At 36.2% G+C, this 12,459-nt stretch overlaps 1 protein-coding gene across 1 annotated transcript; it reads right to left on the bottom strand.

The window, feature by feature from the left end:
• Nucleotides 1–4,717: 4,717 nt before the first annotated feature.
• On the bottom strand, nucleotides 4,718–7,874 carry LOC136259592 (A disintegrin and metalloproteinase with thrombospondin motifs 9-like). Its single transcript, XM_066053429.1, has 8 exons — nucleotides 7,713–7,874; nucleotides 7,529–7,664; nucleotides 7,340–7,472; nucleotides 6,069–6,276; nucleotides 5,846–6,016; nucleotides 5,366–5,545; nucleotides 5,131–5,316; nucleotides 4,718–5,084 (listed from the first exon to the last, which is right to left on the bottom strand). Exons 1-8 carry the CDS (start codon nucleotides 7,872–7,874, stop codon nucleotides 4,761–4,763), a joined length of 1,500 nt encoding a protein of 499 aa, XP_065909501.1. The 3' UTR covers nucleotides 4,718–4,760.
• Between the last annotated feature and the right edge of the window lie 4,585 nt (nucleotides 7,875–12,459).

A 12,459-nucleotide genomic window follows, 5' to 3' on the forward strand; every position in this document is an offset into this window, starting at 1 on the left:
AGAGCTCACTAAAGAGATGTAGCTGTTAGCTATTGGAGTTTTATCTTGGCTATTATGTCAGGAGCAATATGAATCCGTACATGCACCATGCTCACTCTTTTCACAGGTGTGAATTCAGTATGTAGACTCACCTAACAAAGATCCGAGTCAGGGTCACTAACTAGCTTGTCCCAACGAGTTCGTCAAGTAGCTAAAGGCGTTGCGAAGAAGAAACAACCTCGGGAACAACTGGCTATATCTCTGGCAATATACGTAGACTGCAAGAACCCAATAATCGCACAGTACGCGTGGACGAACAGGCCTAGGTGCAAGAATACGTGTTAACAAGCAAGAGCTAGAGTAAAATATCCAAACGTTTACTGAAATTTACTAACAAGAAGATTAAGATTTGATTGTGGTAGTCTCAGATTCAAAGATTTCAGCGAGATTTTAAAGATTGTAAAAGATTGTCACGAAGGTTAGGAAGATTTTAAAGATTCCATGGATTTTAATGGATTTGGCAGATTTCACAGAGATTCGGAGATTTGAGAAGATTCTTGTAGATTGCATGGGGATTCTAAGAGATTTGAATCTCAGATAAATTAGATTTAAAGCGTGGCGGACCCCTCGGAATACAGCTACACAGATATAATATAATAAATAATGTTAGCTATTGATTGCAAAATACGTAGCCGCAGAGATTTGAATATTTCAGTGTTTTCTGCTTCAAAGATGTAGCGAGGTAGTACGTTCCATTGCCTTGATGTTGATGGTATAAAGGAGTATTTGTAGGTGTCAGTGTTACAAAATGGTTCGATGAGTCTGAACAAGCATTTAAGTGGTCTACCATTCAACAGCGTCACAACTACTTTACTATTTGTTGCATTCATGATAGTCTCTACCACAGGAATTCCTTACCATTTAGTGAACATTTTCAGTTGTCCCAAGCTCCCACAAGGTGTCATGCACCCTCTATCTCTCCGGCCTGTGACATCGTCTATCAATTCGTTTCGTTTAACTTACTCTTTCTTTGTGAACAGCCCATTTCTGTGGAATACCATACCCCATACCATCCTGCGAATTAAACAGCCACCCTTGTTCCGTTTAGCCCTCCGTCGTTTTCTTTTTTGAATTTTCTGTATAGCTACTTAATGTTCTTGTTTTGTTAGTATTTATTTTTGTTCTTGTAGTAGTTTTGTTTTACAGGTGTATTTGCTTATGTCATTGTTTTTGTAATTTCTGGTGTGTATGTGCTTTTTGTGGGAAGTACGCCTACAGGCTTGTCCTTTTGTACAACCCGGTCTTTTGACAAAATTGATAATAATAATAATAATAATAATATGGCATGATCTGGTCTGTAGCTGGTACTGTGATGTCTGTAGATGAAACTCAGGTATGTATTCAGGTGGTTAATAGACATTTTGTTTAAGAATGTTGTATAGCATAGTTAAGGAGAGCTGTTCTCTTCGAGACTCTAGTGATTCCCACTTAAGTTCCTTAACCATCTGTGTTACACTAGCATGATAGGAGTATATACCTTTGACATATCGTGCAGCACGCCTCTGAACTTTTTCTAAAGCGATCTTGTCAGTTGTTAAATGAGGGTTCCAGACTGTAGTTGCATATTCAAGTTTAGGGCGTACTAGGCTAAGGTAGGCTCTCTCTCTCTAAGGTGAATAGATGATGTCCTCAAGTTACGCTTTAGCAGACCAAGCAACTACAGTCTGGAACCCTAACTATAGTACTGAAAACTAGTACTGAGTACTAGTTTTCAGTACTAGTCTGAAAACTAGTACTAGTCTAATATAATACTAGTCTAATATAATACTCAGTATTTATTATTATTAGCACTTTACAGTGACCAGCACTGAAGGTCTGACAGCAACATGTGCTGCAGCCTTAGGATTACCTAACCTAATTTCAGGGACTTAGACCTAATGACTTGACTTACAGACTGACTGAAAAGGTGTAACAGAAAAGGGGCCAAAGTAAGGAAAAAAAAAACATTGATCAATAATACTCAGTACTAGTCTGAAAACTAGTACTGAGTATTATATTACACTATAACTAGTGTAATATAATACTCAGTACTAGTTTTCAATCACAAGTGAGTAAAATTGATCAATATTTCACTTGTATTATGCATAGTTTTGAGTGTGTTAGTACAGGTTCGTATCATAATAAACACCCTGCATACAAATGACAACTTATCACAAATTCATGGCAGCTTTTCTTATTATGAATTACAAACCAGCTGTTCATATTCTATAATGTACAATATAATTGGATTAGCTTAGCTACGTACACTGCTGCCAAATATATATTCAATTCTAAAATTGTAATTAACAGCTACCCCTGTGTTATGACAATCACCCCTGAAAACATTACAAGATTTTTGCCATGTGTTTCGGGTCTGTCGCAATGAAAGTGTGAATTATATATAGATGTTGGTAGAGGGCTGAAACCCATAGCAATTTTCTATCCAGATATCTGACATCCACATTGAATTGTATAGAACGACTGCTGTATTAGAACATTTGACAATTATGAATAATCAGTCTAATCCATTTTTTTGTTATGAAATGCATCATTACCATTATTTTTCTTTTGGCATGTACATAAATTTCCTATTATGCTGGCATACTGCTCAATGCTTTTGATAGCCTGTTGTGCTTGAATCCATGCCATTATCAGGGGCGGATCTAGGATTTCAGAAGGGGGGGGGGGGTGCTAACATAATGGTTGGTTGGCTAAGAAAAGTGACAATTGGTTAATACAACTAGCTATAGTGTGAGAAGCACACTCAACATGTGGAACACGTTCTATCTAGGGGGTCTGGGGCATGCCCCCACAGAAAATTTTTGCAAATTTAGCCTATTCAGTATTAAAATTTGGCAATATGTTTGACTGAAAAATGATGCCACTTTGTTTAAGTGATTCATAATGCTTGTAAAGCATTGTGAGTTACCTAAGTGTAATAATGATGAAATGACACCAATATTCCAGAACAGTTGTAATAGCTACTAGCTATCATATAAGGGTACAACCAGTGACTTAAAATGTACTCTTTAATAAATTAAAGAAAAGGAAAGAGAAGGATGCAGCTACACATGATCAATACTGGTTATTAATTTTGTGTTTGAAGCAACACCTTAATTTAGCGGTACATTTAATTTAACAATTTTAGAGTTTGGTTTTTTGCTAATTGATTACATCAGTTCCGAATTAATAAAAATTATATTGCAAATCCATCAATATGCAAGATCGCTAAATTTAGTGTATTGCTTGGCTCAATAGTGTGCTTTACAGTCTCATGGCTCAAACTATAATGTCCAAACAGTAACAATGAAGAGGGGGCTTGAGGTGGCAAGTATACACTCACCATACAGTGTGTAGAGTATGCATAATTATGTACAATTTTCCAGATAGGGGGGTCTGGGGTGATGCTCCCTCTGGAAATTTTTGGAATATATAAAGCTATCACAAGATTGAGTCTGGAAGCTATTTTTAACCAAATACTATATTGTACTGAAAGATTGTGGGGGTACAAGATGGATGAGTTCAGTTGTAAGCAGTTTTAGAAAAACAGAACTATACTTTTAAATGCTATTGGGTTATAAGGCAATACATAATAGTGGATTGTCAAAGACATACACAGCATTGGATCTTAAGGTCACTGTAGAGATTTAAAATGCACACAAAAATAACTTCAACTTTGTAGTATATATAGCCACAAACTGTTCTGTTACTATTTCAATTTGACCTTTTACAACTATATGGCCCGATCACCATATTAAGTTTTTACAACCAGAGTCCAAAGTCACTTACATAACATGACAGCGTAAATACTGTGGTATCATTTGAGCTTATAAAGTTGAGCTTCAAGGGATTTGGGAGTGCAAACCCTGTATAACATTAAATTTTATTAGCTTTAATTGATGCTAGATTCAGATAAATGCAGCAAGGAACTTTGGTACTGATAAAGCAAAAACAAACATTTCTCAGATACTACAGCCTTGTTAACTGTATATATGATAAGATATTAACAGTTTTACTTAAGCATGTCGACCCAAGCATCAATGTAGCAACAACTGAAAATACCCACTATAATATTAAGCAGAAGTTGTTCTCAGAAAGTGATTAGTATATGGCAGGATGTTTGGAGCAATGGTAAGATAGTAGTGCACAGGTCAAGAAAACACACTGGCAACTTCTTAAAAAAACAAAAAAAGCATTATGATGGATGTTCTATTAGAGTAGTTGACTATTCTATTAGAGTATTTCGATTTTTAGCAGCTTTTAGGTAAGTCTCACACCAAAAGTATACTTTGAACCCCTCTTAGTAATCCTAAGTAAAGATTAGCCATTCTTTCCATCTTTTCATTGCCCATGCATACGTATAAGATGCAATTGCATCTATACTGCAACTTCTAGAAGCTTCCTAGCTTGCACATGGTAAACGTTTGGAGGGGGGTGTTTCTGCACCCAAAGCACCCTCCCTAAATCCGCCCTTGATTATAAATGGCACAACAATAGTTATGAGTAAGACACATATCTAAACAAATTAATGTTGGTCAAAAGAACAGTTGATAGCAAGAGGTGTTCTTTTTTCAGAGAACGCTAGTACAAATTAAAGTTGTCAATTCACAATTCTGAATGATAAACTATCATTGCGTATATGAGCAATATAAAATACAGCTATAGAAAATGTAATACAAAACAAAATTGCTTCATATGATTCAAGGGGGTTGTGATAACAGCAGTTTCATGCAATATACTAATTACATGAAGTCTGTACAAGCGCCTTTATTCTTCCAGGATAGGGTACCTGTACAGCAGGGTCTGTCACAAAGTACGTGTCGAGCCAGTGGTGACAATGATGGTATCATTTGTTCACACTGATTGCAGCATTCCTTTTGGCATGGTGATATATTATGTTTGTGACAAAATTCCATCAAGCATTCTGCAGTAAATGGACACTTTGGACTACATGCTTGTACCACACCAGGTTTAGTATTGTGTGGGCATCTTTCATCAGGAAGTGTTGCATTTCCAACCTTGCAGTGTAATGTTCTTGTCTGTATACCATCACAAGTTTTGCTACACTATAAGAATAAAACTTCACTATTATTCCATTGTGTCCATACTTACTGAGCTCCAGTCTGATGTGTGCCATTCTGGATGGCATCCTTCGGTCTTGTAGCATGTTTGTGTATGTGATGGTTCTTTTGCCGGATTACACTTAATGTAGCCATGCTCTTTAGCAGTCTTTCCATTATATATACAATGGACATTTCTGTATCTCACACCTGCTTCCCCACATCTTGGAGTTACACACTGTATTTTAACAAAATTACATGTACTGCAGCTAAGGAACAGTGCTTACTTCTTTTGGCCAGTTTTCAGCAACCCACATTCCATTGCAAAAAGGTCCCTGGCAAGTTCTTTCTTCTATTGATTTAGAATCTGGAATATTCTCAAGGCAAACAATGTCATCTACGATTGTTCCATTTTCAGTACAGTTTACATGCCTGGTCTGAACACCTTCACCACAATTCACAGAGCACTATGGAGGAATTAGATTATTCACCATTAAATGGCAAGCACATGTCATCATGTTGATCAATCAGCTATATCAGGGGCAGCTCCAGGTGGGGTATGAAACTGGTTACCCAAAATCGTAACAGTCAAGAATTTATTAGTGTATCACTTTCAAATTCAACTTTAGAAGGCCTAACTTTATGGAATGCTTCTACTATAATGGTATGTCCTAATTTTAGCAATATGCAGCTATGTTGCTAAATTATAAGTTTAAAATTTCTGTAACCATGGTAATACATGATACTTGTGGCGCCCAGTAACATACATTGGTCCAATTAGATTTGATCCACTTATGAATACACATGTTTCCAGCACATGATCTCTCTGTATGAGGTTTTGCCAGCAAACTACAATTGTCTCTGTGTATCTTGTCTTCCATAGCATCCCTACATGTGACATTTCTTCTTTGAATTCCTTCCCCACAATCAACAGAACACTAAATGCAATTGAAATGAGCAACATGAAGTAGTATTTGTTGTGTTACATACTCTGTTCCAGTCTCCTGTGTTCCAGTGGTTGTGACAAGGGTGATTATTGCATTCATCTTGTGATTCTGGCTTTGTTTCATTGTCACACTTTCCTGGAGTCTGGATTGGTTCTACTTTATCTCGGTACACTTGTGCACATGAAACATTCCTTGTCATGTTCCCTCCTCCACAACTCTTTGAACATTGTGTCCAATCGGAGTGCATCCATCTAAATTGAATATTATACAATTTCTATAATGTGTATAACGCGTCCATATGTGACCAAGTCTGGGAAAACCAGTCTAATCACCTATTTAAATGTATTGAGAAATACTGGTTTTCAGTATTTAGAGCATTGTAGCACAGCTTGCCAACAGATGAAGTTAAGTGTACTAAATTTTCACATGTTTTACACCAATTCCTTACCTTCCAGAGCATCCACTGTATAAGTAGCCAAAAGTTAAGTTTACCACCATATTAGATAGTTTTTAAACCTGTATCAGGCAAGCTCCAAAAGGGGTGGGAAGTGGGACCGGAGGAGGGTAATGGGCTGTTTTTAAAAAATTAAAGAGGAAGGTGTAGGGATGAATAGGCCAAGTTATATGGGCCATTCAGGTTTCAAAACTGGCTAAAATGAAAGGAAATTTACAGCACAGGTCTTTAATTATTCAACACCACAGAGCTATACAGCCACATACAGCCATTAGGGCCCCAGACTGCTCATGCGGATTGCCACTGTGCTTGGAATAAGCAGCCAGCATTAGCAAACTATTCAAGTCTATTTGACAGTTTATTCATTTAATTTTAACTCTATGTTCTTGGTGAAAAATTAAATCTGCTGTCATGGGCAATAAAATCGGTTTTCCCAGACCCAGTTACATATGCCATCTGGCTTAAAATAATAACCACAAGGGCTGCTTATATAATTGAAGTGATGATAACCATGGAACTATGAATTAATTGACCACACTAGAGGTGGAGGAAACCTTGAAAGTTGGGGGGGCTCAATGCACATTCTACTAACATGCTTAAGTAGCTAGGGACGTGTCCCACCTATGAAACTTTTGTACTCAAATTTAAAGTGATTTTAAGCATAAACATAACACCTGATAGTTGTATTAGAATATGTGATCATGACTTCCAATTAGAGTATATCTCAATCATTGAGAGTAAAATATTTATTTAGGGGAAACACAGCCCACACCACTGCACACATCTATAACTACTAAGATAGACTTCATCTGTGACAGCAATTGATCTGTAACATCATTAATAATACCAATTACACTAACTCAGAAGGACATGCTGGCTGATCACAAAATCGAATTGTAGGAGAAAGTCTTTCACTATTCATCAAACATTCTAAATCTGGAACTCTTGTGTTGCTACCATGTACACTACAATATATCTCTTGTATTTGAATTCCTGGAAAGATAGAGTAAAAGAAGAGTGAATAAAATTATAATTGCTTGTATGCGTACCTTTTCCACAAGTCTGGGAACAAGGAGAGAAATTCTTTCCTCGCACCCATTCATAGAAAATTGGAATTCTGAACTCATATGGATCATGGACAGTCATGTGATAATTGCACTGTATTTTGTAGTTAGGACAATGAATCTAAAGAATGTTCACCAATGTTTTATTACAATTAATCATTCTGCATACCTCAATGGTGACAGGGGATTGAAGTGGGCCTTCAGCAGTTAACTTATTATTAACAATTGTAAACAATGTCCCTGATATAGAAACGTCTGAATGACTACTGTTAAACTGGTGAGACTTTGCAGAATTGCTAATAGCTACAAAGAATGGTATTATGTATATCATTATTCAGTTGAACAACCATGTCACCTTTAAAGTCACAAGATGATTTACCCAAAGCAATGCTTATATTTCTAGATTCAGATGGCAGCACAGTGTGATAACCTGTGTATACTCAATAACTACACTTCATATAAATATAAGACATCTCATACCATTGGCAGAAAAATCCTCAAATTTACATGGTAGCTTTATACACAATTCACAGCATGTTCCACACTTGTTAGTTGTTTTCTCTGATCCAAGAGCACCATCACAGCCAATAGGCTATGAACATTATTAGACAAGTGTAAGATGGGATGTTGGTTATATTTCCACGTAACTTACCACACATTCTCCATCAACACATATACTATTGGAGAGACAAGATGTTCCATCCACAACTAAGCCATTCTCTACAGGCTTCTGATCTGGTAAGTTGCACAGCAGTTTGCAGGGATCAGTTTTATTAATGAATGGTATTAACTGCTCTCCAAATGTCTTACATTGCTCGCTCCTGAAGTCAGCATTGCCACCTGCACACTTCTAAAATATTAATGGAAGACCAACCAACCTATCAGCACTACTTAATACTCAGTACATAAATACATCTTAAAGGATGCGCATGGTTTGTTTGTTTGTGTGTGTATGTGTGTGTGTGTGCGTGTGTGTGCGTGTGTGCGTGCGCGCACATACATGCATGTGTGTGTGGTGTGTGTAGGTCACTCAAGGAGCTGATGTGTAGCACAGTTTAATTATATTATTAAGGCTCCTACAGTGTATGAGGTCTACAAAATATGGTTACAATCACAAAGTACACCATGTAGGTGGTCTTTGCAAAGAGGTGACTTCTGGTAGTGACCAATTTAAGTGTCCAATATTTTTTTTCAATTTCAGCGTCAATTTTCAGTTTCAATACCACTGTCTCCAACCAGTCTATGTATACATAGGTCATGGGAGTCATATCTGCTGCAAAGAAACCCACAGCATGTATACAAGTCAAATTGCTTTCAATTCACAAAATTTCTTAAGAATTTGTGAGTAGAAAGTTTCAGACATGTTGCTACAATCATAAAAGCTAATTTAGTTACTATTGAGTGTAGGCCTTATGGAACATTATACAACTTATATAAATTCTTACCTTCACATTACAAACCTGGAACTCTTTCCTTGTTTCATTGCATCCATCATTTCTAAGAGTACAAGTGTGGCATTAATATAAATACACTCATGTGTAAGTCTGTTTCTGACATGTACTGAGGACCTGCAGTGTCATGTTTATAAATCAGATGGCAAATTCATTTAACTTTGTGTTGTGACTGCTGTGGTGTTTCAGTCTTGTTGAATTGTTTACTTTAACACCATGAAACAAATTAGCAGTCAAACTGTCGAATTTTAAGTTAGAGTCAATTACACACATTTGTAAACAATAACACTAACAAGAGCAACAGCTGGCTGCACACAGGTATCACTAAAACACTTCTAATTGGTAACATTGCTGTTAAGCTTACTGGCAAGGGATGATCCTTTGCATGATTCCTATACCACAAGTTCTAGAACAGGGACTCCATGATTCATCACCAAATACCTAATAACACAAATAAAGCTATTTAACATTCAATAACCAATCATGAAAGTATCAGGGTTCCCACAGCTGGAAATATCCTTACCATATCAGCAACGGAAACCAGAATACTGAAGATTAACAGCTGTTTGAAACAATCCATCTTTTCACAAATAGATGTGAATACAATGAAAATGGCAGAACATATGGTGGATTGGCTGAGCGTTCATCAATTTATACTGTTGGCTATATAGATAGAAAGTCTTATAAGTGCTGGTTCATGCGCATGTCAGAACAATTTTTTTCTCACAAGAACTAATTCATATAATTATGTCAAGTTATAGTAACATTTTACAAATACGTTTAGCTAGTGTTTGTAAAGCATGTCTTCATGTGTACCGACACAAAGGTACTGTATTTGTTGTGACTATCCCATTCAATGGAATATTATGTGGGTGATTTGGTTATTATTCCTAATGATTAAATATATAGAGTAGATATAATAATGATATTGTAGTTAGTTATTTAGCAGGTTAGCGTATCTGGCAAACACAGAGCAATACGTGTGTCAGCCATGATAGATGAATTGGGATGGACAACATTACAACATCATCGTTCTATGTCTAGTCTAATCTTTTCCTATAAAACAGTTCATGAAGACTTACATTATTTAAGCAATGATACCATAGTAATTATTATATTATTTCCAGGAGCTGGACTAATCATGCAACTGTACATTTTATCTCTTGACAATTAGACAAGGAAATAACATACGTATCTAACAACAGTACCAATTGATGTAATACTGTCAATAAATATAAGATGAACAATTAAAGTGAGAAGTCTACATGCTCATTTATGTAGTATCAAGCTAGTAGGCTTTGTGCTGTTGTGCATGACGAAGCCATTACAGGTTCAAAAGTAACTAAATTTCACATAGACCCTTTCAGAGTTCAATTAAATTATTAATGTTTAATTTGCAGCTGTTTGTAACCAACAAAAATGTGTATAACAAACTTACCTGCCTCACCCGAGACCATTTTACATGGCACACCTTGCTAATGTTACAATGTTTAGTATTGTCTAAGGGAGTGTTGTTTCTGTACAGACATGTGTGGGACTATGGGATTTACAGACTTTGTTGTTTAGCCAATTAAATTTGAGTACTGAAATCTAACTAACCTCTGTAATTATATTATTGAAAATTGTATTTACACATAAGTTGGGACATGGACTTATCAAATTCAAATACCACATTGAACATTTGAGATAGTTACAGTGTAGGCTATCTTACTATTGCACAGAAAAGGGTGTTAGTATGACATAAAATCAAACACTGTTTCTGTACAGGTCAGTTAAATCACACAAGTGTCCAGAAAAGCATACGTAATTCAGTCAAGTAAATATATGATGACCATTCACTTGTTCCAATAGTACACAACATTGTAATACTCTAATTGAACAGACACTGTTGACATTTTGATAGTTGATGTTTGTGGTGTTTGAGTAATTGACTCTCCTCTGTAATTCCCTTGTAGAACAGCTATTCAAACAGGGAATGTTTGTTTAACTCTAGTGGTTACATAATTTTATACAATGTATACTATTAATAATTTGGTGCTGCAGCATATCTATTGTGCGTATTGGCATTCTTGGCCATAATCACCATCACCAAAAGCCATCATAAGGACAATCCAGTTCAGTTCCAGTTCATTGTAGTTGACCATCATCATTGCATCTATTGCTATGCATGAGCACTGACAGACAACTCTATGTGTATGCAGGTAGGTAAACAGATACAATGACATACAGTGTTGGGCAAGCTATATACACAGTTAATGTAAATACCATCTGCATATATCATGTCATTTTCAACAGAGAAGTTATTACAAATTGCCACTGGAGGAAAACTTTAATGTTTTGATCAAGCAGCAAATTTTGAGAGGAAATTTTTCATGGTCTGCAAAAAAAAATCCACTTGGAAAAAATGCAATACAGTATCAAAAGTACTGACAGTATATTTTACACAAGGAATAAAATGAAAATATTAGAATTTTAAGTAGGATTAGGGATCAAAAGAAATGAGTAATGAAACAAGAGAGGTTGTCTATACCTGCAGATATACTAGTGGACATTGAATCCCCATATTTCAGTCATGGATATAGACTGAAGTATAGGAATTAAATATCCATTAGTATGTCTCCAGGTATAGACTAGGGGCGGATATAGGATTTTTTGAAAGAGGGGCTAAGCTGGACAGGGACATAGACAACTAGCCAGGCATTAGAAGATACCAAGCTTTCTCACAAGGCCCTAGTGGTAAGGTTCATATAGTATCCATGGTCAAATTAGCTATTTGGAATAATGACTACATTAGTATGCAAAGCATGCCAGCCTGGGGGCATGCCCCACAGGAAATTTTTGAAAATTAGGCCCTCTAAAGGTGAATCTGAGAGTGTTTTTAGCAGTTTTTCAGTGGAAAATAATGGAATTTCAATTTATCAAAACACTTTTACTTTTCCATTAAATCAAGACTGATTGCAATAGCATTGAGTAGCTATCATGCATGCATAATATCATAATCTTCTCATTTGTAGCTACCAAGCATTTAGATATAGCTAGCTATATACCAAAATGCATCAGCTCCTCTTCAACAGCCTCAACTGTCTATCTTACTGATAAAAATAGTGTTGTTGGATCCCATTGGAAGGTTAGAGTAGATTATTTCACACATCATGATCTTTAGAAGATGATGGTCTAGTGAGTCTGCCTTAAATCTGTTGATGTTGAAGCTGGGGTAAGTATTTTCACAATTCTTCCAATGTAAGACCATTTGGAATTCATCACTGAACATTACACAAGTTTGATTGTGATGATTTTGCAGTCTGCATGAAGGATGCTGTTTCTAAATACCACCCATTGCCAACTTTTGGTGGTCATCAGGCTATTATTCAAGACACAAAAAAATGTATTAATGACATATGGGAACACAAATATAAGGCAACATAGCGCAGCAGTGAATAGAGTGCTACTGCTGAATAGCACCAA

The sequence above is a fragment of the Dysidea avara genome, chromosome 1 (assembly GCF_963678975.1).
Source record: "Dysidea avara chromosome 1, odDysAvar1.4, whole genome shotgun sequence".
NCBI classification, from domain to species: Eukaryota; Metazoa; Porifera; class Demospongiae; order Dictyoceratida; family Dysideidae; genus Dysidea; species Dysidea avara.